This window comes from Lucilia cuprina, chromosome 5 (genome assembly GCF_022045245.1).
Source record: "Lucilia cuprina isolate Lc7/37 chromosome 5, ASM2204524v1, whole genome shotgun sequence".
Taxonomy (NCBI): Eukaryota; Metazoa; Arthropoda; class Insecta; order Diptera; family Calliphoridae; genus Lucilia; species Lucilia cuprina.
Window position 1 is genome coordinate 31,447,194 of NC_060953.1, and position 27,697 is coordinate 31,474,890.

Here is a 27,697-nt window from a genome sequence, read left to right on the forward strand (position 1 = left end):
GTTTAACTGATTTCCATTAAAAGTAACGAATGTTGAGTTCAGTTTTTCTATTTCGTTCAATAGGCTTCGTCCCTGTGTCGAAAAACACATTTGGTGCAAATTTGATCGAAATATCTTGAATATTGCGACATGGACAGCTAGCCAACCGGACAGACGGACAAATAGAGAATATTTACCCTAGCTCTTTCTGTTCGGACTATATCGTGCTTTCAACAGACAGACAGATGGACGGACATAGATAGATCATCTTAGATTTAATAAAGACCCAGTTTAATATTCGTCTGGGCTAAATCGTATATGTCTTTTTTAATTTTAAGGATTAATTAGGGACCTAAAATAAAAATCATTTGTTTAAAAAACACAAAATAATAATTACCTTGGGAACATTGGAATAGCGTTTCTATTGACGCGAACATTCTTCTCATTATTTTTTAAATCTTGTCTGGAAAAATGTAGGGAACATACTAAAGGTTCACCTGGCAAATCGTCTTCTTCGATATTGCACACCTTTCAAATGGAAATATTACGAATAAACTTCAACCAAAAATCTAACATACGTACCTTTAGCCATTCTTTGCGTATATACGGTATAGTAGGTATTTTAAAGAAATGTATATTTGAAACGCTTGAATGGTGTTTCTTGCTTTCGCATTTCGGAAAAAGACAGCTCATTTTTATAAAAATATTTTTTTGTTGTGTTAAAATTTTTTTTATTTGAATTAAAATATTTGTTTTTTATTTTAAGTTTGAATATTTAAAATGAAATGTGGGATTAATATTCATGAATATGGTAGCTTTATTTTATACATAAACTTCAAATCGCCTTTCTTGTCAGATGGTTAATCAGACTGACATTAAGGCAAATTGAAACTACCTTCTAATATATTTATACCATGGTAAGACCTGGTTCACACTAGGAAAAATTTTTGGGAACCTTTTGATTTTCTTGTGTGAGAGAAAGAAATATCAACCATCTCTTTCTCTCACACACAAAATCAAAAGTTTCTCAACAGAAGTTTTCCAGTGTGAACAAGATCAAATTATCAGAGTTCTAAATCGCAACTTAATTTTCAACGGCGTCCGTTTTATAAAAAGCATAAACTCTCCAAAGAAAAAGCTACCAGACTACAATTTCTCATGTTTTGTATTTTACCTGCGAATACTATATTTTTCAACTATGAAAATGACATTTTGTTAAAAGTCATAAATTTGTTCTTGTTGTAATAATTATTTCTCGTTGTTCTATTCTAATTTGTGTGGTGCAAAAATTTAAAAAATAAAATTTTATACAAATTTACATAAAAAATCGAATTGTAATTTTAATTGTTTTAATTTAATAAGAAAATACTCTAGTCTAGTTAGATTTTCCTTCGGATTCTGTTTAAGAATTCTAAGTGTTTAAATTCATTTTTTTGCCTTGTGACAGCGTCTACGTTGACGTTGGTAATACGGTTATAGCGGCTGTGAAGGAGCCGCAGACATTGCAAAACTGGAGGTGGATCAGCAACATCATCCGTCTTTTCGAAAATTAACAAATATCACAAATCTGTCTATTGCTGATGAGGAATTTATTAACAATGTTAACTGTGATATTGAACATTTCCTAAAGCAGCGCCACAATAACGGGTAAGAGAATAATTTATATACATATACAGCACATTCATCCAAACATTCATATACACATAAAATATCTACACATAAATTAAATGCCATACATACCAAAAGAACGATATGTATATTAATTAACATGTGTAGTCTACATGTATGTACAATATGTATATATAATAATACATATACACGCATATGTATATATGTATGCACCTATATACGTTTAGAATCTTATCGTTTTTTTTTGTATATTTTGCTTTTGCATTTCTAATAGATCTTTGGTCTAATTTGTCTAATTGTATTCTAAACAGATAGTATTGCTTCATGCAATGAATTGGAATTCTAATTAGAACTGAAGATGGGAAATAAAATTTTGCTTTTAGTTGGATATTAAATAGGTACAAATCGATTATCATTTTTCAATAAATTAAAAAGTTATTGTTTATTATTTACAATTCGTTCATTGACCTTTAGTGTTACGTTATAAAATCATAGGTTGAATGACAGTAGAAATTTTATACATATACATTAGGGTGGCATATGTTTTATGACTCAAATATTTTTTGCTTTTATAGTAAAAGTTTACATTCTTTGGAGTCTATTGTAAGTGAGCTGTTGTACATACGTATGTAGGTGTATTAGGATTTAAGAAGAAAAATGCATTCATATTAGATTGATAAAGTCTAGCGATTACCGTTAAATTAAAAAGAAAGTTATTATTTAATTATTTTGTTTTAAATATTAGTTTTGTTTTGAAACAATATATTCAAATATACCAATTTGAACAATGATGTATTTATCATATATATTAATAAAATAAATATAAATTAAAACTGTTAGCTTTTTCATTAATATAAATAAAATGTATACACAATTTTGAAAATTTTGCACATCAATTTTTTGTAACCTGTTAAGCTTACGAACGGCCATCGATAGATTAGAAATATTTTAGGAACCATCATAAATCACAGATTTTTTGAAGCTGGGTAAAATATTGAATTGAACATGAAAACTCAGAAGATAGAACTAAATCTAAGACCGTATTGGATTGAAAGAAAGCTTTAACTGAATACTCTGCTAGAGGTAAGTTTCACATAATATGGGTACCAGCCCACTCAGGAGTAGTCGGTAACGAAAGAGCGAATTTAATAGCTTTAAAGGAAAGGGAGCTCAAGGCAGTTAACCTGACAAACGCAAAACCATTCAGACATATGTAGAGCATGCGGAGAGGACAGTGAAACTTTGAAGCACTTTTTTTGCCACTGTCAGGCATTCGTCGAAGTTCCATGTATCTTAGAAGTGATGTTATTTCCGAAATAACATTCCTGAATAACACTGTTTAGAAGATTCTTAGGAATTGCGTATAGGATACTGAGTTTCTGGACACTGTAAAATAATTCATTCAGTTCCCTCTTTTTTAATATGGAGCGCTGCCTAGGTGTATTTCTTCAGATTTGATGAAATATACATCCTCCTATCAACCTAACCTAACGTTCCACGACAATTGGATCTCCGCTCCGGAACGACCCGATTCTCAATCGGCCAAAGATTGTCAACTCAGCAACAGATGTATCAACCGGAAGTTTTTTCCCCAGGGAAGAACATCCAGTTACACCCAACCTGTTACAAAAACAACAACCTAACCTAACATGAAAAATCATATCTCCCATATGATTTCTTCTAGAAAACTGTACAGTTCACAAACGGACAACACTAAATCCAAAATATTTTGGGTAACAATATTATATAACAGCGAATATTTTAAGGGGAGACTCAAGCATCCATTTTTTGTGAGGTTGAAAATCTTCTTTTTTTGCATAAGGGGAGGCAGGCTGTCGTGTATTTCATTTATTTAATCTTATTATACCCTACATCATTATAGCCGGGAGAGTATTATACCTATGTGCTGATGTTTGTAACACACAAAAATATTTGATGAAATTTGAACCAAGCTTGTTTTTTGGCACAGGAACGAAAATGGTTGAATTCGGTCCATTATTTCACATAGCCCCCATACAACCGTACCTCCCGATTTGGGCTTTTTATGCTATAATTACGTCAAATACACTATTATATCTCTTAAAATTGGCACAAGTATTATGTGAGTATAAATGACACTTCAGATTTTCGTAATGATCGGCCCTTATTTGACCCTAGCCCCAATACAAACCCCCTTAAAAAAGTCTTAAACGTCTAAAATTGACTTGTAACCATTTGTATCGTAATGAAAATCAACAAAACTAACTGTTATTTAAAAATATACTCTTATCCTAAATTTACCGACGATCGGCCCATTATTATTTTTATTATTTATGGCGTCGAATAACTGTATCGCGTTACGAGTCTTAATATATTTTTTACAGGTAATTTAGGATTGAATATTTGTTTATATAATTTCCACAGAGCGTCTCTTTTAATTTAGATATTTAAATTCGAAACTTTGAAGATATTTTGATGAAATATGGAACATTCTCTCCTTTTGACCCAAGGACGTGAATAATTGAAAGTTAATAAAATCGGTCCATTGAGGGAAATGTACATCCATACATCCAAATGAAGGTCTTAACAAAGTTGTACATCATAGTTATGCCCCTTGCATCCCACTAAGTGACTACAAACTCTTAAATGAAATGGTTTAAAAATTTGTGTCTGATCTACTATCCAATACTAACCTTGGTTAAAAATTTATCCAAATAAATTTTTTATACTTGACACTGAAATTGCTCATATGAATTAAAATTCTGATATTCCATATATTTTTTTTAACAAAATACAAAATTTTGTTTGATGAATTGTGGCGCTTTATCACCACTAAAATAAATTTATTTTAATAAAATCTCTGGATTCCTTAAAAATGTGCATTATGTAATTAATTATAATATTTTTATACAACATATATAATGGGTAATAATCTAAGAAACTCTCAAGAAATTATCTGGGCCAAACAAATTGGATTCATTGCTCATGTAAACAAACCGTTTTTTTTTTAATTTAAATAATTATCGGAAAATATTAAAGAATTTATTAAAAAAGCGTAAACATACACAGAAAAAAGTAATCAGCATAAATGTTATGAATTGCTTTCATTGATAAAAGTTAATAATATTTAATAATTAATTCCTAAACTGTATGAATATTTTAATTTTTATTTTTTCAAACATAATCTTAATGTATTTCAAATATATTTTTATTTTCTGTTTGTTAAAAGATTTTTTTAAATTTTCTTAGCAAATCTGCGCATAATTGGCGGAATTTTATGAAGAATAGATATTCAACTTTGCTGATGTTATCTTATTTAAGATATTGTTTTTCAACATTTCAATTTTAAGTAAAAATTAAAAAAAAATGTCATGTACACATTAATAAATTCTATGAACTTTTAATATTTTGAATGAAAATGGTTTGGGAAAAAAGTCATGTTCGATTCATTCAATTTATTACATAATTCATTCCAGTTATATGTATATTAATTTTTTCTGTGTATTAAAACTAAATTAGAAATAAAAAATAACTTGATTTCATTACGTACTAATAGTTGTTAATTTAGTTTTAGTGTTTGTTTTTTAAATAGTGAATGATTTAACTGGATAGTAATGTAGCCCAATTGCATTTTTAGGCGAATATTTTTTTGTTTCTCCTTATAACATACTTGTTTGGTAGCTGTTCAAGTTACTATTCAACTATTCAATAACTTCATGTATCGCATTAGGGAGTTTTTTTATGTAATTTGGATTTTTAAGAATATTAAGCAATTTCAAATATTGAATGGTTTTATATGGGAAAAGATCGCTTTTAGCTCCAGGTTTAGTTAAGAAAATTTGGGAAATGGATTGTTCTTAAATTAGATCATTAAGTTAATTTATAGTGAGCTTTCTTGAAATCATCGAAAACCTTTTGCGTATTTTGCTTTATTGGAATTTATTCTTTTAAATTAGAATAATTACAATGTTAAGAAATTACGAAACTATTCAGATCAGCACTCCATGAAATTCAAAAAAGGACACCCTAATGTAAATATGTGTATTTTTTTAACTAACGTGTCTGTATTGAATAAAGTTAAAAGAAAAATATTACGTTACATTCAACATTAGATTTGGTTTTCCGCGTTATTTAAAGTGGTATTTTTTTGTGTTTACATTCGCATCGGTTTGTTGTGGTTGTTGTTTTTGTTGCAAGGCATGTTGCACGTAAACTACCTTGTACCAAGTCCCAAATAATGCAATGAAACCTGTTTGTTTGCTTGCTGGTTCTCCAAAAGACTGCACACTTGCCTTGCTAACACGGTTACAACGACAAAACCTCATTTACTTTTTGATTCGGTTGTTTTTGGTTGGTTGAATTTGTTGGTCTTTTCATTTGCCACAATTCGCAAGCTGACTGAATGATTTTTTTTGTTTTTATGTTATATACATCATTTATGTTTTAAGCACACAATTAAAAGCAATTCAAATTATCAAAATATATATACTACTCCCCATTTTTAACGGCTTTAAATGTCAGCTACTGAATAAAAATTTACTATTTTGATATAAAACTTTAACAATAAGAACTAATTGAATAGAATGCTCGATAATGTATGAATTTAAAAATTTTAATTCTTCTTCAAAGAGACATTTACTTTTAGTCAATGTTTAATCGAGGCTTAGGTGTAAATACCAACAATCTCGTGTCATACTGTGCTAATATTTTTTTGCTTGTTGTTTAACGATTATATTTTTTGTTGTTTCTTATGTTTAATTTGTAATTTTTCGTCTTCGAAATATTGTGCAATACATATTTTATTTATTATTACCTCAATTTCAGATTTCCTATGGTATTTGTTTAGTTTTTCTCAAATTCAAATTATAAGATTTTGTTTGTTCTCCTACAAATAAATAAAAAAATATGTTTATCTGAATATATGTATAATGTGTTTTTTATTCATTGCAGTGTTTTACTTTTCCCTCCTGTTAATAATTTTCGACGATTTCTAATTCATCAAACATGTGAGAATTTTCGAAATAAATACGATCTCTTTACGTTCTCAGTTGGACAGGGACCATTTAGACGTACAGTAATTTGTTTTAAAAATCAACTTTTAGATCCACACAAATACAGCGAAACTGCAGCGGCCGCCAATTTTGAAACGTAAGTTTGTAAAATCTGTTTTCCGCTTTTCAATACATAATTAGAATGGAATATTTACCAATTATATTGCTTACAACTCTTTTCAGACGTCATAAACATACAAACCCAACACCGGTGAAAAGTTGGCGCAGCGACAATAGACGAGTAGAACCATCACATTTTTTGAACAACAATATTGGAACAACGATAAATAAACGAGATAAAAAGATGGGCGTTGAAAGGAATATCATTGATACTAATAAATGTAAGTAAACATTTTTTATAATTTTATATATAGAAAGGCTATATTCAATAGTCGCTATCTCTCTATTTTTTGAAAAGAAGATTTTAATGGCAAAACTGTATGCAAAACTCACTATCTTCTCCTAAAAATTGCTATTAGTTTAAAAATTTTCTGTTGCAAAATAAGCTTTGGTCATGCTGAGCAAAAATCCATTAAAATATTTAAAATCTACACAATTATTGCCCATAACCACACATACATTCTACTAAAACTTAAAATTGTTAATTATACCCTTCACCTTCGTGAGAAGGGTATATATAAGTTTGTCATTCCGTTTGTAATTTCTATAATATAATTTTCCGACCCTATAAAGTATATATATTCTGGATCCTTATAGGTAGCGGAGATGATTAAGCCATGTCCGTCTGTCTGTCTGTCCGTCTGTCTGTCTGTATGTTTGTTGAAATCAGTTTTTAGAAGACCCCAGATATCTGCGAGATCCGAATCTTCCATAATTCTATCAGACATACGACCGGCAAGAACGCTATTTAAAATCAGCAAAATCGGTCCATAAATAACGGAGATATGAGCAAAAAGCCGAGACAACCTCTGAAAATTTCATATAAAATTTAGATTTTTTATTCATGCTCAGACAGAAACTGCAAAAAACAAAAACAAAATACATAACAATACGGTAAATATTGTTATTGTAATTTGTTTATAAAAGCAAAGCAGAGCAAGAGCAGCAGAGCAAGAGTAGCAGAGCGAGAGCAGCACTAATGTTTTGTTATTGGCTAGAAATAGAAGTATGTAGAGCCTGGATTAAGTGAGAACCTATAAAAGGGGACTTTCTGGTACTTTTTCGTTCTTCAAAAGGTATTTTTTGAAATTTCTATAATATTGAACCTAGAAACATGAAATTAAGTATGCATGGCCCGGATTAAGTGAGGACCCAAACAAGGGGAGTTTTTGGTACTTTTTCGTTTTTCAAAAGGTACTTTTTGCAATTTCTACAATATTGAACCTAGAAACATGTAATTAAGTATGTATGGCCCGGATTAAGTGAGGACCCATAAAAGGGGACTTTTTCGTTGTTCAAAATGTACTTTTTGCAATTTCTACAATATTGAACCTAGAAACATGTAATTAAGTATGTATGGCCCGGATTAAGTGAGGACCCATAAAAGGGGACTTTTTGGTACTTTTTCGTTCTTCAAAAGGTACTTTTTGCAATTTCTACAATATTGAACCTAGAAACATGTAATTAAGTATGTATGGCGCGGATTAAGTGAGGACCCATACAAGGGGACTTTTTGGTACTTTTTCGTTTTTCAAAAGGTACTTTTTGCAATTTCTACGATATTAAACCTAGAAACATGTTATTATGTATGTATGGCCCGGATTAAGTAAGGACCCATAAAAGGGGACTTATTGGTACTTTTTCGTTTTTCAAAAGGTACTTTTTGCAATTTCTACGATATTAAACCTAGAAACATGTAATTAAGTATGTATGGCCAGGATTAAGTGAGGACCCATGAAAGGGTACTTTTTGGTACTTTTTCATTCTTCAAAAGGTACTTTTTGAAATTTCTATAATATTGAACCTAGAAACATGTTATTAAGTTCGTATATCCCGGATTAAGTGAGAACCAGTAAAAGGGGACTTCTTGGTACTTTTTCGTTCTTCAAAAGGTACTTTTTACAATTTCTACAATATTGAACCTAGGAACATGTAATTAAGTTTGTATGGCCCGGATTAACTGAGGACCCATAGATGGGGACTTTTTGGTACTTTTTCGTTCTTCAAAAGGTACAAAAGGCTTTAAACACATCATGGTGAAGGGTATATAAGATTCGGCACAGCCGAATATAGAACTCTTACTTGTTTTTTTTTTAACAATTTGATTTCTTTTACGCCAATAAATTGTATAGAATATAATATAAATTGATATTAAAAATTATTATCAATTTTTTTATAAAAATATTTAATAATTTTGCAAATAATAAAAAAAATTACATTTTAATTTCACAATTTCATTATTGAAGATATTATATAAGAAAAATTTTAAGTCTTAAAGAATTAGTGAAATAACTGTTTTCAGACTTTTTAAAATTTGTGTTTTTTTAGATAGAGACTATTGAATAAAATCCCTCGATATGTACTTCAAAATTCAAAGTTGTGCTAGTATAAACGCCAGATTTACAGTTTTTAGTTAAGTAATTGCATAAAATTAGTATAATTTTTTGGGTCATTTGGAATCAAAAACATCACGCACCAACACCAATTTATAAAATATACACACTTTGACTCTTTCTTTTACCCATTTCATACCCTAAACGTTCAAATTTCCAAAAATCTCTTTTCTAGTGGATCTAATCAATGGCAAGAAAACATTGTACCCAAAATGCATAATTCAAACATTAACGGTTTGATCTGGGCGATGATGTATCAGTAATTATATAAATATTTTTTTGCAATTGTGAGGGATACTTCCCTTATTAAAAATTATATTATGAAGTATGTCCGCAGCTATAATCAATTATTAAAACAACTTAACAAAAGAATAAGATGAATTTTTCCAAAATAATTGAAAATATGTAATGAAAACTTATTCTGTTTAATGTGTGAACTTTTTTAATAACTACGTTAGAACAATTCCCTGGTTTTTGATATTTTTTTATACTCTATACGATTATGCTATAGACTATAATTTATAGTCTATAATACGTAACTACTTAAGCACTATTGCTATGACATACATAATTTGTTTTTTATTTTACGATTTATTCTTAAATTTAATATAAAAGTTGAATGAATTAAATAATTCCCTATTTAGTATCAAGTATCAGTGCTTACTGGGATGATACGAATGTAATAAATATGTAGTTGTTAATATGTGTGCGGTTTATATATTTATCTTCGTATGTGTGTATGTATATAGTTTTGAAATTATGCAATGCTTTTTTGCATATAAAATTTACTTCAAAATTGGTATAACTTCATTTTTTATACTGATTCGTTGAAAACTATTTCATATTGCATTATTTCAAAAATGTCTATTATGTACTAAAAAAAATGAGGATATAGAACAAATAAGTACTTTCAAGTTTAGTGAAAAATAAATGAATTTTACATTAGCTATACATAGTCATAGAATGTTGCTCATTTTTTAGTTTCGTTTATAAAAACATTAAAATACCGATATTCTTTCAATGATATACGTACATTGTGATTTATGTTTTTAAAAAACTGTCGTTTATACCCTACACTACTTTAGTGGCTGGCTGTCCATGTAAACTTTGTGCGCAAGGTCTAGGTCCCAATTTTCAAGACAATTGGATCAAATTGGGCACTATTGAAAATGGATAAAATCGATCCATTATTTCGACTAGCCCCTATACAACCGTCACCCTGAATAGGGCCTTTGGGCTTATAATTAAGTTAAATGTTCTATTATATCGCTAAAATTCGTAAAAACGTAATTTTATAGATCTTTTAATGACACTACCGATTTTTGTAATGATTGGCCTCATTTGACCCTAGCCCCCATACAAACTCCCTTCAGAAAATGACTTGAAGATCAAAATTTACTTATAAACACTAAAAACTCTTAAATTCTACATAAATAACATAAAGTAGATGTGAATTCCTCTACAAACATTTATATTTTCCCTATTAGCCCTCTTGAAAAAAATAAGAAAAAAATACGTAATAAAGTTAAAAAACAAATCAAATGCTTTATTTTCCCCATTTTTAACATACTTACTAGTGTAGGGTATTGTCCGACTTTACATTCATTCGTGTTTTTTACTGTAGGTGTAAGCGATTCTTTAATTGTAAACATTAAAACTGAAACTTAATTTTTCACAGTTTTCTGACAAATAGCTATGATTTTACATATTTTATGACTTTTTACTACATATTTGTAAAATAATTTTACAAATAGTAAGATGTCATAAAACGTTTAAGGTCGTTTTTCTCGAGACGGTAATGTTTGAGTTATGCCAGTCTTATAGTCAATGAGCAATATGGTAAGTGCATTAGATATACTACATACATAACCACTTCAATATTCCCACATCTTTATTATTATTTTATTTTAAAACAATATGTAACTAAATATCAGATTGCATGAGAGCATTTGTGGTAATTAGAGCCTAGAGTTTGTATATAAATCAACTACACCAACATGTGGTTTGAAAAAGATAAAAATAATAATAATAAATAACGCAAGATGTGAATGTAAAGTTATAAACCTACTAAACTACACCCATATTTCTTTTGCTTCACATACATATGTTTATAGTACTCATAGATAAATGTGTGTATGTATGCAACCCAAATTAGGTCAGTGTAACAAAAATATATTTTATAAATTTTCAATTTGAGTTGTTGTCCTGAAAATATAAACTCTATTTATTAGATTTAAAAATTAATATTATTTATTTTTTTATTTATTTGATTCCAAAATTATGCCGCAATTAGCATATTTTTCATGATCTAAGAATAGTGAAAAAAATGCAGTATTTTCACATAAAATTCTGGTAAAAAATCTATGAATTTTACATTAGCATTATCCCGATATTAAATCTTCGAAACTAATATTGTCCTGTTTAAGCGAGTTTTGTTGCGAGCTCCATTTTGGTAATTGCTCCTTTTAATGAATAATACTATTTTTAACAACGTTAGAATCTAATGCCAATTTTATACATCTTTGCTGGAAGATTCTAACGAGTAAACCGTTAACGGTACTTAAATATTGTTTGCCACCAAACTAAGTTTGTTTTTTACACGGTCTTAAGATATTGATGTTGTCTACGCCAAGCACATTACGTGCACAAATTCTTTTACATAAAAAACCTGCAAACCTTCTACGAGGTAATATTTGGTTTTAAATAAAAGAGATCTACGTCTCATAAAATTTGAAACTTTATTTTGTTTTATTTTCATAAAAACTTGGACAAATTGGATTGATGCCAAACAGTCCCGATCGGTACATGAACTCCAAAAAAGTGATAAAGGAGATGTAGAATAGTCATTACAAATAACATATTTGAAGTACATTAAGGTTTGGTGAAAAACCATTGAAATTAACATAAGCGTGTCATTAAGAGAATGTGTTTTATTATTGACATCGCTTCTAAAATGAAGATTAGATGTAGTTACGAGTTGCCAAAAAAGGACAACATTCCTTTAATGACACCCTAATGTAAAATTTATAGGTTTTTCACCCGAATTTGAAACACTTCTAGATACTAGTTGTGATGAGAATACTATATCCTTTTCTACACTTTTTTTCCTGGGATATATCCCAATTCATAGAATTAAAAGGTCTAAAAAGGTCTCTTTGCAGATGATATACTACTTTTATTTTCTGGTCATCTTCAGCTTCTTGATGTGTTTCAATATGATATAAATCTTATATTATCTAATGTTTCTGGATGGATGAGAGAAAATAATCTGAAGATAAACCCTGCTTTTTAAGCCGCATGGTTCCGAAGTGCATTTATCTATTACAGTTGATGATGAACCTACTGAGTTCGTTGAATGTATCAAATGTCTTGGAATTCAGCTGGATAAACATCTAACTTTTTCCCAACATATTAATTTTCTGAGCTCTAAAATTAATTTTACTCTAAGGAAATTATATTCCTTAAATTTGTATTTACCACTTTCTATTCGAAAAACTATTGCTAATGTCTAACCTATTGTATTGTATTGAAGTTTATTCTGGATGTAATGCTCAGGAGTTTAATAAGTGTTTGCTACTTTTTAACAGAATAATACGTTATGTCTATCAATTAAAAATGCATGATCATGTGTCTGACTATGTAAGAGATTTCTTGGGTTGCTCTTTTATGAATTTTGTTCAAATCCGTTTGTTATTGTTCTTTTATAAGGTAGTAAGAGCTAATTGCCCTGAATATGTTAGAAATACTTTTGAATTTTTGCATTCTGACAGAAATCCTCAAATTTTAATTCCTATAATAAATCGAACCATTTACGAAAGATCTTTTCATGTGCGAGTTTCTAAACATTGGAACTCTCTTCCTCGAACTCTTAGATGTTTTGATTTACGATTTACAACATTTAAAACGCAGCTTTTTGAATATGCATCCACTAATGTGATTTAATGTATTTATTACTTTTTTGCAATGAATTTTTAAAATTATACAGCGCTAATAGATATTATCATATATGAAGTTATTTACACACACATATGTACACATAAGCAATTCATTTTTGTAGTCAGCCTCTTATGTAATAATGAAATTATCTGTAATATTGATTTAAGTTGCCTATTTTAACATATGCTAGTCTACCAACTATATATGGCCCTATGGGCTCGGTTGGTTTTTCGTAAATAAATAAATAAATAAGAGGTACTTTTTTAAAATTCGAGAGTTATACATATTGTAAATATATCAAAATTTTACGTTTAGAAATTTTTAGTAGTAACACAGCAAAAAAAGTGTGGAGAAAGTAGTAGTAGTAGTATTATCATCACAACTAGTATTGTTGTTGTTACTGGGGTTGACAGCCCTTGGCCGAATAATTCGGTCATTTCGGTACGTAGAACCGGCTATCGGGGGAATGATCAATTATCACAACTAGTAACCCGAAGTGCTTCAAATTCGGGTGAAAAACCTATAAATTTTACATAAGCGTGCCTGAACTATATCTAATACGAAACTTGGATGTCAAAAATAAAACACATTCTCTTATTGACTCGCCTATGTAATATTCCCTGGTTTTGATGTACTTCAAATATGTTATTTGTAATGACTTTTCTACATCTATTTTCTCACTTTTAACTCGGTTTTAATTTATAAGGAAATATTTGGTTTATAAAAGTGAATAATATGTAATCGCATTTTTAGATGTGATTAAGATGTAGTTTGTAAAGTATGACATCAATTATTTTTTGCTGGGAATTTAATCAAAATACTGTGTACATACGTATTAAGGTACATACCTATATACATTTGTTTTTATATTTCTTATAACTAAAATTTTTTTGTTTTATTTTTGATTAATTAACAATATATAAAACGATTTTTTTGAGCACTAATTAAATAATAAACATTAAACATAATATTATTGTTTTATCCAGTTTATGCACAACGAATTTTTGTTTTTGCAATTCATTGTTTCGCATATCAATTAACCACTAACAATATGAATTTATACTCCATAAATAAAATGTCTCCAAAAACAATGGGTAAGAAAGACAAAAAAAGAAAATCAAAACACCGGGTCACAAAACACAATAATAAAAAAATATTTTACAAAATTTACTTATAGGAATATGTATGTATGTTAGTTTGTAAATGTAAATGTAGTATAATTTGTACGTACACTCACCTTACTTATCGTCAAAATTCAAGGTCGCCCTCATTTTATATGATGCCATAGTAAACTTACCTGATTTTGATTTTTGTTTATTCGTTTGTATATCTGTATGTATTTATATATGTAGTATGTACATATATTCATACATACATATATTATTTGTGGAAAATACACATTTATTTTACTCATTTACTGTATTAAAGAGAATAATATCCGAGTGTAAACATGATATTGCTTATGAAGAGAAATGTTTTTAAATATCAATACCCTACAATAAGTCATTGGTAAATTTTGAGTTTAAGAACTATTTTTTTCTAAATAGTAAACATTATTTTAGTGTTGTTAAATTTATATTCAATAAAAATTTATTTTAATTTTCATAATTAAGAAAAATATATATAAAGATATGTATATTTTCAAAATATGAAAATATATGATTTTAATAGTAAACTAATTTTTAAATTTTTTTACTATCTGTATTTAAAGCGTTAAAAAGTCTACTTAATGGACTTTTGTTTTGGTAAACAGCAAATAAATTAAAATGAGAGAAAAGTATAAAATAAATATATTTGTTGTATGCATGTTTATACAAACTTGTGTATAAATAAAAAATTGAGGTCAAGTAGAAATAATAGCCATACTTTTTTGGAATTTTAATAATCATTAAGTATATGTATATTTCTACAGCAAATTTACAATGCGAATATGTCTGCACAAAAACAAACCAATATACCATAATTTAAATATGCAAAAATTTGGGTTTAAACATTAATTAATCGAAACTAATAATAAAAATAAATAAAATATTTATAAATTAACAACCATACATTCTCTTGTAGTTAATAAAACGAATCCAGGAGATTTATATCGACCACCAGCTCTTCGAAGTCATGGTAATGAAACGATAAGAAGAAATGTTGCAGAGTCATGTGAATTACCTACAAAAGATACTTCTAACATTGCAACAAAAGAAATAACTTCTTCGACTGCAGCTACAACAATAACAACAACGGCGACTACCTCAATATCTTGTAACAATTCTCCAATACATAGAAATGAAAATGTTAGCATAAATAATATAACGACCTCGACACAACAAACTTCAATACATAAAATTCAACAGCAGCAGCATGTAGAGGAACAGCAAAAACAACCACAAAGGTAAGTGGGTACCTTTAACATTTGAATGCTCGGGCACATGTGTATTTTGAGAATATCTTTATTGTTTTCTTTATTTTGTTTTGTTATCAACATTTCCTCACTGTCAACGACCCCGAAGACTCAATATTATTTTATTTTGAATGTATTTAATACACATTCAAAACGAAATATTTGTAAATTTAACCCATTAAAAACTAGTGTTACTATAACAAGACTTACATGAAAAATAAATTCATAATATTAATGCACTGAACGCGAGAGAAATGAAAAATATTTTGTTTTTCGAATGGTCGTCAATTCCATACCAGCGATTTAAGCTGGTTACTGAAAAAATAATCTTAAAATGTTTGTAGATTATTTTTGGTACACATAATGCTATTTAGTGGGTTGAAGAGGCATATTATATTCGCTTTTTATCGAAATAAAAAATAAGAGGTATATAGGAAATTTTATCGAGTAAAAAGTTGGACTCGATTTAAAATTATCGAGGATTACAGTTGAATAAACTGCGACTCAAAAATGGATATATTTTTCCAATTTGATTCATAATATTTTATAAAGTGTCTAGATTTTTTTGGCATTATATTCAAAATGACCCATGAGGATTACAGTTGAATAAACTAACTCGAAAACTGATATATTTTTAGAATTTAAATCTCAAAATTTAAAAATTTCGAACATACATTTTCGAAAATCTTTATGAAAATCAATAAAACTTTTATTTTTCTTATTTAGTTTGGAATTCTCAAAATTATTTGTGTCTTTTTCGGCTCCAGAAACTGGTTCAATTAGTAAAGCCATTTAAATAAATAAAAGTTTGTAAAAATAAAATAAAAATATATATTTAACCTAAATTCATAGTTAAAGAGGCATACATTTGACCTATATTTAAGAGTTTAATTAGTATGACCTCGGAAATTCAAAAATTCCCTTTATAAATAAAATTTTATTCATACACTGTTAAACCATATATAAACAAATTAACAACAAAAGACAAATTTGATATAAAAAAGTGAGAGAAATAAATCCTCTCTTAGACGATGTAAACTTATAGAAGTTGCTTGTGATACACTAGTAGTGGTGTAAATAACAAATGGAAGGAGAATGGGGTGTTATTTGAAGAAAACATTTGAATTTTTATAAAAAACATATTTTTTTTTAATATCTTTTTTTTTCAAAGATAATAATTTGCATACACTGTTTTAAATATTTATGTATATTAGTTAACACTACTCAACAAAAGGGGTTAATTTTTTCGTTTAGTATTTGTTTTGCTTTTATTTTTCTCGTATGTTTTGTACTTTTTGTTTGCTGTTTCTCATTCTAAAATTCTTTCGTTTCGTTATGCATACATTAACACCACGAATACTATGCTAAACACATGTTAATTTTTACAGGCAACAACTACAGCAACAAACGAGACGTGAACGACGTCCAGATAGAGCTGTTTATATTCCAAGGGCACGACGCAGTCAAACAACTCCACCAAATACAGCAACAACGCAAATACAACAACCACCACCATCACCACAGCAACAACAACAAACACAGCTAGCATTATCAACACAACTACCAGTACTAGCACCAATAACAACAAGCGATACGAGCAAAAGTCTAAGCCAACAATTGGCAATTACTTTGGACGACACAACAACTGCTTCAGTTAACCAGAAACCATCGTCTAAAGCAGACGAAGTTGGCAAAATAAATATTAGTGGCGGTGTCGTTAGTACTTGTAGTAATAACAATATTTCTACAACAATAACAAAGAAAAAAGAAAAATTAAACAAAGAGAATAAAGAGTCGAAAGAACAACGACGAGAACAGCGTCTATTAAAAAAATTATTATCAACATCGACGACGAATCAAAACACACAAAATCATATTTCTAAAAATAATGAAAAATTCAACGTAGATTCTATAAATACAATTTCAAACAACGACACTGGCGACGAATTAACAAATCAAGCGGTTACAGTCAATGCTCAGCAAATATTATACTCGTCGTCAGAAATAAATGATGTAAACAATTTTAGTGAATTTAATGATAAAAATATTATTAATTTATCCAAAGGTTTCAACTGTGATAAAAGTGAAGAATTACAATTAAATTATCAAACCTTAAATAATTCACAAGTGCAACAAGAACAGCAACATCAAATACAAACGTCTGTAAATTCTATAACAAATAATGAATTGGAATCTTTCCAAGAACATCAAATAAATAATATTGCAATTGTTAATAATTCGATTTTAAACGTGTCTGAAAGCGAGTTTCTAAATAAATCAGTTCTAAATAAAAGTGTTGATTTGAATTGCGAAACTACGACAAATATCAATTCTCCAGCAAACGATATTACAACTACAAATATTTTTATAGAAAATAGCAACAGCAACACAATGCCCAAGCCATCAAGTAAAACTAAATCTAATAAATTAAACAGTGAAGTGTTTAATAATACCACCAAGTTGCCTAATTTACGTATTGAAGATATTGCATCACAGCAGTCACCAGCAAAAAAATGTGATATAGAAGAACAGGAATTGCAGCGAGCCTCAAAGGTAAGTCCATATATTGTTTGTTTTAAACCCCGTTACACACGAATGGTTATGACAAAACTTCGTAATAATTTATGTACATGAAATAAGACAAAAAAAAAAAGAAAACAACGAAGGAAATTTGCTAACATTAAATAAATATGAATTTATTCTTTATGTAGAATATATATTTGCTTCGAAATATAAATATTAATTTTTTATACTCACTAATACAAACACAAATGCAGAAATATTTTAATCTAGTCGTTATTACACTACATTTTTGTAATTTAGAAGTTTTTGGAGAGTAATTAGTAAAGAAAAAATGAGTTCAACTGCAAGAAAGATTAAGATTTAGGTGAAGGATTAAATTAAAATTAATTCTCGAAAGGTATTTTTGAGTACTCAATTAATTAGTATTTATTGTTTTTGTTTTATAAAAATAAACAGTTAAATGATTTAATTCTTGATTGGTTAGGTTAGGCATTTGATCGCCAACTTAAGACCTCGCTCTAAGATATAGCCTAAATTAGTTTAATACATTCAAACCTCGTTTTATGCGTTTTTCTAAAAATTATTTTTGCAAAGAAAAATTTTAGAATTTTGAAACCGCACTAAATCAAATTCGCATTAAATAAATAGGCATAAAACGAGGTTTGAGTGTACTTAGGTCAAGTTTTTCTCATAAAGATAATCTTCATCCTTTGGTTAAACCTGGTTTAATATATGTTTCGTGTTTTCCAGTTATCAGTAAAGTTATTTATTATCTTAGTTTAACTGAATGTAATTGGCCAATTAAACTCAAGCTATAAGTCAGAAAACACAATTAACAAAAACAATAAAACAATGATTTCGGAAGAACAAAAACTTAATATTTTAAGTAAATTGCAATTTTCTGATTTGTTTTGTTTTATTTATTATTGTTCCAAATTTTTATTTAACATTTTACCAAAATTTTCCATTTTACAAAAGTATTGTTTGCAAAAACAGCTGTTCATTGTTTATGTTTTTGAGTGAAAAGTTTGCAATACTAACAAAGTTAACTGAGCTTAAATCTAAAACTGAAAAACACAATCATCGGTTAAAGTCCTCCTAAATTTGTTCCGAGTTTAATCTAACAGCAAGTCTAGTGTAACAGCAAGTCTAGTGTAATACCTGTTTTAATGTAAAAAACGAAAAGAAAATGTGTATGTGTGTTACTGGCAAGTATCTATTCTTCGAAATAAAATAATGAGGACTGGAAAAACAACTTCCTTCTAGAGGTAACCAGCTGAATTTGGCAAACTGTTAATGGATGAAAATATTCACTAGATTTTTTGAATTGTTTTGAAAAACTGATTTCGAAAAAATTAAAAACCTCATGGGACATCATTTTTGAAATTTAAAATTGCCACTATTTAGAATAATTTTTCGGTCAAAAATAAAACAGAGAACCTTTTTTAAAAAATAAATTCCTGACAATTTTTTTACAGATTTTAAAATGTTTTAAAATTATAAGAATATTTAAAGGCAAGCCTAACATTTTATACTATGTGTATATTTGTACAATAAATATCTTATATTTGCTAAATATATGTTTGGTTAATTTGGCCAAGATATATATAACAGAACGTACATATTATTAGCTCATAAAAACTCTTTTTTCGACAATTTTTTTCTATATTTTAACAACATTAATTTATTTATTTATTTGATTACTTCGTTAAATTCTACGAATACTGCCCGAATATAAATTTTAATAAAAAATTTTGTTGATATAATCATTTCTGTTCTGTAAATTGATTTTGTTTTCAAAACCGAGAAACTTCTTAAACCGAATTTGGTATTCTGTAAATCGAATTTTTATTTGAACGTAAAATTCAGAAAAATACAAATATTTTAAATGAAAAAGGGTCAGTCAAACTAGGCTTAACTTGCTGTTAGATTAAACTCGGAACAAATTTGTGCGGACTATGATTTTCTTTTTCAGTTATGGTTTCAAGATCAGTTAACTTTTTTCGTATTGCCAGTCAAAAACATAATGAACAGCTGTTTTTGCAAATAAACATTCAAAACAATAATAGTATTGATAAAATCTAACGATACATGTATTATTGGCCAAGAAGGCTTTCTATGTATTGATGTAAAAATAAATAAATAAAAATAAAATAAATAAATAAAATAATAAGAAAATTACTATTTAAATAAACTGTAAATAGAATTATTATATTACAAAGTATCAAAAGCAGTTTATCATTTGTTTAGAATAAATTTTTAAAGTAAAAGAAACTAAAGGTTCTTTTTTTCCTAAATTTAATTAATCAGTAATTTTACAATAAAAAGATGTTTAATACTTTTGTCTTTTACAAAAAAACACAAATTTATATACTTTTTACTTAATTTTATGACCAAAAAACACTTTTTAAGTTGGCAACATAAGTAACTTTACTGATTACTGAAAAACACAGGTTTAACCAGAGAATGAAGATTATCTTTATCAGAAAAACCCGCCCTCAAACATTCAGGGATCATAGATAATTGATAAACGAAAACAAAATTTGATAATGTCTTAAAATCTATTACTCGGTTTTCTAGTTATTCGGGTTATTCTTATAACGAATGAACCCAGTTCTACCCTAATGTATGAATGTATATGTACTATATTATTATTATTATTATACCCTACACCACTATAGTGGGGAGGGTATTATACGTTTGTGCTGATGTTTGTAAATAAATGATACTGCAGATTTTCGTAAGGATCGGCCTATATTTGACCCTAGCCCCATACAAACCCCCCTTCAAAAAATGACTTAAACGCCTAAAATTGACTTGTAACCATTTGTATCGCAATGAAACTCAACAAAACTAACTGTTATTTAGAAATATATCCTTTTCCCAAATCTACCGAGGATCGGCCCATATTTGACCTATATAAAGCCTCATTTAGAAATTTTAGTTTTTTTATCAATAAATGGCTTAAATATTTTGGAATTATGGTAATATTCAACATAAAAGTTTCTTTACAAAAAATAAAAATTTTATAAAAGTAAAAATTGTAAAAATATACTCATGGTGTAGGGTATCATATGGTCGGCCATGCCCGACTATACTTTCCTACTTGTTTTTTTCTAATAAACATGAATTGAAAGAATCACTGATTAAACTATTTAAATTGAAGTAAAATAGTGAAGTTAATAAAATGTATATAAAAGTATAAAGTATAAAGCCATTGTAAGCTTTAATTATTATTACAAGGACACCTTTTTAGAAATGTCTTTAAATTTATCAAATAAGTTTGAAATATCTAAAACTGGTTTTAATAATAATCCCATGTATTTCTTATATACCTTTATCTGTGGTGCAAAATTTAGCCTATATACAAAATGTAAACTCGTAGAGAGTAGTAAAAAGCAAATAAAAACCTTCAAATCATATTAAATAATACAAAAACAAAAATTAGTTGTTTAATCGGGTTTTACTTATAAACTTGCTTCATTTGGAAATAATTATCTAAGTATGTGGTGTTAAGTAGTATTAATTGCAATAACTGTATATATTTTTCACGCGAAAATATATAGCATTCATTGTATCTCAAGATTGTATGGCTACTTTTAATAGTTTTTAACTATGTATGTGATAAAACGAAATACATAATTTCATTTTTAGAATTTAATTTTATCATAAAAGGTTATCCTACAAAGAGACAACTCAAATTCTTGCCGAATTAAATTTTTGTTGTCAAATATATTCCCAACGTATTGTCCATGTCCAATTAAGCAGTAAACAAAACTAAAGAAATGAAACATTTATGTGATAAGCGTAACATTTATGACCCTGTTTTTCGAGAATTTTTTTTATACCCTACACCACTATAGTGGGTAGGCACAAATAAGTTTTATATAAGTATAAATGACACTGCAGATTTTCGTAAGGATCGGCTCTTACGAAACAAACAACACTAACTGTTATTTAAAATATTTTTTCCCAAATTTACCGTGGACCGGCCCATATTTGACCTATATAAAGCCTCATTTAGAAATATTAGTTTTTTTATCAATAAATTGCTTAAATATTTTGGAATTATGGTAATATTCAACATAAAAGTTTCTTTATAAAAAATAAAGATTTTAAAAATATACTTATGGTGTAATGTATTATATGGTCGGCCATGCCCGACTATACTTTCCTACTTGTTTTAAATTAATATTGACTGATCTCTTGAAGAAGTCTTGACCTATTACATACTGCAAACAACTATCATAAGATGGTTTACCAAGGTTATCATATTGAGGTGTTTTCACACTGGATTCTGTAAACATTTATTACAATTGTTTTATATCATACAGTCGAGCTTTTAGGTCGAAATATGAACATAAGGCCAGTCCCTCTCTATATTTTTTACGTGTAAATATTCTTAAAAGTATCAGAAAAATAAAGATATTAAATAGTGAAATAATATAAATAAAACAGCACTATTATCACCAGTGAAACCAGAAATATTTGACAAGAAAATGTTTTATGCGCATAAAATATGCAGTATGTATATAAAAATATGCTTTAAAAATAAAAGTTTTAATTATGTTTTTAACATTAAAAAATTATGAAAATTATACTGTTAAACAATCAAACAAAAATCAAAATTTCATATTATCCTACAAGATTTCCAGTTTATTCGTAGATTGTAGAACTAGTTAAATATAATTATATATAATATAAAGATAAACTTTACGTTCAGATAACCAACACTTTTTTTAATTGTATCGATAGTTTCTCAACATTTAAATAGGTGTTGTTATATTTCATAGGGTTAATTAATGTGATGTGCAAATCTTCGAATTTAATTTAAAGAACGCCAGTTTGAATTTTTTGGATTTTGTATAGCCGATAGATTAGATAAGATATCTGAAAATATTGGAGTATTCTTCATATATTTACTACAAATATGAATTCATATATGGCTTTCCAGTAAAAATTTATATTATATCAGAAAGTAATTTTATAGATAGCGTGTTATTACGATTGTTATAATTTTTTACTTAGAATTCTGGTTTCTATTAAATAGGTATGTGTATTTATCTCTCTTTCTCTCTCTGTTTAAATACAAAATATCCATAATCGATTTGAATGAAAATGTATATCAGGGGTATTTTGCAGTATTTATGTTTTTTGTAAATACTGCATTATTTTTATATATATTTATTCTTAGCGACATAGTTTAATTTCTCTTTTTCTTGAAAATGTATATCAGGGGTATTTTCAGTTCTACGTTTTTTGTTGAAATCACGATAGAGACCACATGAAAGGAGCTAGACAATTGAAATTTTGCATAAATATTCTCTATTAATAAGGTTTGTTTGGTATTGAAAGTGGGCAAAATAGGTCCCATTCAGAAATTTACTTTAAAACTTGTTTCTATCAGATATGTATGAACATAAATTTTTCTACTAAGTTTTAACGCTTATTAAATTCTTTGAATGTGCACTTATTTAAAATTTTGAATTAAATTATTTGTCGTGTTTGTTGAAAAACTGTCATATTGTGTTTTTTCAATATTTTACTATCAATCTGTGTATAATATTTTTTTACTATATCAAAAACTTTTTGGATTCAAATTTATATTCGGGTGTATTCGTGGAATTTAATTCAGTCTCATTTGCCATGTGACTACCCATATGAGTACTGTTACTAATAATTAGCAAAATTATTAATTATTAAAAATTAACTTATATTTATTTATAATGTAGTACATTTAATTTATTTATAACAAAAAAGTGTGTAATTTTGGATTATTAATTATTTTTCAAATTGTGACTACCATTAATTTGAATTATTTGAGTGGCCGTCAGTCGTTCGTAGAGTTTAGAGACAGACGTTGCAAACCCCGTAAAGATAAACAAGACGTACCTAAAGCGTCCTATCTGTCGTCACTTTTGTTTAACTTTTACCTCTCTAAGCTGCCGCACCTCCACAAGACGTGGACGTGATTTCATATGAGGACGACTGTCCACAATATTGATGAATTATTAGGTCTGATGAACGGTTGTATCTATGAAATACATCAGTTTTTCACTGCGCGTAACCAGGAATTATCACCAGCGAAGTCGTCAACAACACTTTTTACCACCTGGCCGAAGGAAGTAAACCTAACCAGGCATCGTGGTCGGTTTAGTCCAAATTCCGACCGTACACCAAAAATCTTAGGAGTTACATCTGATAGCCTCTTTACTTCATCACCTCACGACACTACAAACACGCTCAAATTGCGATGTAGAAACAAGGCCCCTAAAGCGCTAGCCGGCTGCACTTGGGGTATGGATAAATAAATCTTGTTAGCTACATATAAAACGAGTAAGTGGTTAATTATTCTGCTCTAGTGTGGTCACCTTTGCTCAGTTATACCCAGTGGACAAACATTCAAAGCTGCCAAAATGCCGCCCTAAGGACTCGGAACATCATCTGTACCAGGAAACGAAGGTCATCCCAGTCAAGGAACATAATGTCATGTTAGATGCTCCCTTGAGGCATATCAGGAAGGAACTTTGTATATACGAGGAAAATATATGCAGATATGTGCAGGATCCATTGGATCAGTCAAGAGTAGTTCTGGCACAACTACGATCGGGATCTGCCCAGCCAACCCTACTGCGCTCCGTCCACTGCAAGAACACCTTATAAGTCAATGGATCCAAAAAAAAAAACTTTGTATAATAAAAAAATGATAAAGCGAGAGGTTCAACCTAGATCTTTATTCAATATTCGTTAAAAAATTTAGGAAAATTATGAATAGTCAATTACATTGCAAAAAAAATATTTGAAAGATATTTTTGTAAAATGGTAATTTAAGATAACTTTGGGACAGAGGTTGGCATTTCCATTGTGTAGTTCCGAAAAATATCATTACAAAGGATGCCTTACTAAGTACTTAATTAAAAATATTCAATTTTAATTAATTTTTTTTTAATTTTTTCAAGATGACTTAATTAAATGTCCGCGAAAAAATAAACACCAATACACATTTTTTTTAAATTTGTTCATAATCCAGTATTGATTTTTTTGAAAAAATAAATCAAAAGTAATAGAATAACCTTATTCATTGTTCACAACTGTATTTATATGAAATTTATAAATACAAAATTGAAGGGCTTATTGCACTAACTCGATAAGCCGCCCACCATCACAATTTGTTTTCATGTGCCTTTTGAGTTGCTAGGATCCATATCTATTGTCACTAAAAAGATTTTTAGTATATTATTTTAAATTGGCGATATAAAGGTCATGCCTCTTTTTAATTTTAAACTATTTGTAAGAATTTTTATTTCATTAACTCGATATGCCACATACAATTTTTACACTTTTTAAGAAAGTCCTCTATAATGATGAAGATAAAAGCGGAATTGATAATTATTTATGTTATAGTGATAAAACAAGATAAGACAAGTAACATTCTATTAAGAAAAAATTATTCTGGTCAAAATATCAAGGCATATAATTTTTTGAAATTAAAGTGGCTTACCATGTTACTGCATAAAAATAATTTCATTTTTAATTATGTACCTTACCAAGTTCTTGCTGATTGGAAAATCCAATCATATCCAATAATCATTATAAATCATGTCACAATTATCAGCTAGTAAAAAAGCATTTTGCCTATTACATAAAGAGCATATTGAAACTATGGAATTGAAATTTCTTAAATCTAACATGCATCGGAATTGGTTCAGATATTCAAAATGATGATCTACTATGCCGAATAATCGCAGAATTATCTCCAATTTTTATCTTAATATTCAGTTTAAACCCCAAGCGAATGTGTTTTGTCATTATATTTAAAATATTTTTTGCCTACAGGACCTGCCTTTTAGTGCAGAATAATTTTTTTTTATTTATTATCATATGAAATTGTAACTAAAAAAAATATAACAATATATAAATTTTATATTGAAAATAAAATTTGTATATTTTTTGTAGCAAGAACGTGATAAGCCACTTTAAAAAAAATATACTAGAACTTTGTTTTTGAAAATAAAATATATTCAATTATTGTTTGGCAGTAACTTGATAAGCCACAATTTTTTGCTTAAACAGTGGTTTCCACTTCATTTATGATGTTCATCTATTGGCATCCGATAGCTATTGACCTCATATGATTTTTCATCGTGTTTAAAGTAGAAATTTTAAAATTCCTAATTTTTGAGAATTTTTTAAACTTTAATGTCGACTTACTCAAAATTTTATTTTTTGTGGCATACCGAGTTACTGCAATAAGCCCTTCAATTGTATTTATAAAAAAAACTTACTAAATCTTAATATCTACATATTTAATTGTCATTAATCGTAAGATATTATTAAAAATTATAACCAACTTTAAGAATATTTGCAAAGCATAAATATTTAATAAATTTATATTTTTTAATTTTTAGGAAATTAATCGCAGTAATCGTCGTATCATTAAACAAACCTTTGTTTCTGATGTCTTACAAATTCCCGATCATATTAATGAAGAAGAAAACGAAGATAAATCAAAAATATCCAAAGTCAACAATAAAATAAACACCAATGCACCACGCACAACAACACAATCAATTGATAGTAATACCGAAGAAGAGGAGGAAGATGACTGGGAAAATATGTACAACGATAGTGGAGATTGTTTGGATCCGAAAATTATGCAAGAATTGACAGCATCCGTTGGCAAGTGTAAAATAGAATTGCCCAAAATGGATTACAGCGTAAATATATCATATTTTTTTGAATATAAATTATATAAAATATTTGCATCAACACATTTCACACTGTTATAACATTTTTTAACAGGCGTATTTGACGAAACAATCGATTTTAAATGAAGAGGAATTCCCGCATGTTTTGGAAGTTTCAAATTTTCCAGTTGAGTTTAAAAATCAAGATTTGTTAATGGTCTTTTCACAGTATAAAGAATCTGGCTTCGATATTAAATGGGTGGATGACACTCATGCGTTGGCTGTGTTTAGTAGTTCTCGTATAGGTAATATAAATTAATGAACTTTCTGGTTTACTTTCGGAAATATACAAATGAACTTTCAACTGTTTATTTAAAGCTGCTGAAGTGCTTACGATGGGACATCCATTTGTTGTTTTAAAACCGTTGGCTGAGGCAACAGTTGAATCTCGCTTAAAAGCCAAAAAATGTGCCGCTTCTTTACAACCATATCGTCCCCGCCCAGAAACATGTGCTGCGTTAGCGCGTCGTTTGGTGACCGGAGCACTGGGAGTGCGTCTGAAAACCGCAGCTGCCGAAAGAGAAAATGAAAAGCGTGTTTTGCGCGAAGCCAAAGGTAATAAATCATAACACATTAAACCTATAAAATTGTAATTAATTTAATTATTTTGAAATTTATTTGTGTATAGAACGAAAACTTTTAGCTGCCAAGCAACGTGATGAAGTCTGGGAGAGTTAGGAAAGTTGGTGTACAAAATTATCATAAAATTATTTACATTTTTTGTATTTAAATAAATCGTGACTTTTGTACATTGTATTAAACAATTATTCTGCCATCCTCAAACAAAATATATGTCTTCTGAATGCAAAAGATAAATACCTAATATGAATAATTATACTTAAGTGTCATTTCTATGTAATTTATCTAAACAATTATATACATTTATTTTACTCTCATTAGAAATCATGCAATAAAACAAAAAATTAAATTCACCTTCATCTCCAA

At 28.4% G+C, this 27,697-nt stretch overlaps 1 protein-coding gene across 1 annotated transcript; it reads left to right on the top strand.

Annotated features, from left to right (window-relative positions):
- Window positions 1-1,209: 1,209 nt before the first annotated feature.
- On the top strand, window positions 1,210-27,697 carry LOC111676601 (ras guanine nucleotide exchange factor P). The gene is made up of 9 exons (XM_046951720.1): window positions 1,210-1,626; window positions 6,538-6,735; window positions 6,822-6,979; window positions 15,152-15,473; window positions 16,871-18,035; window positions 26,414-26,722; window positions 26,808-26,997; window positions 27,071-27,307; window positions 27,381-27,697. Exons 3-9 carry the CDS (start codon window positions 6,943-6,945, stop codon window positions 27,428-27,430), a joined length of 2,310 nt encoding a protein of 769 aa, XP_046807676.1. The 5' UTR covers window positions 1,210-1,626; window positions 6,538-6,735; window positions 6,822-6,942; the 3' UTR covers window positions 27,431-27,697.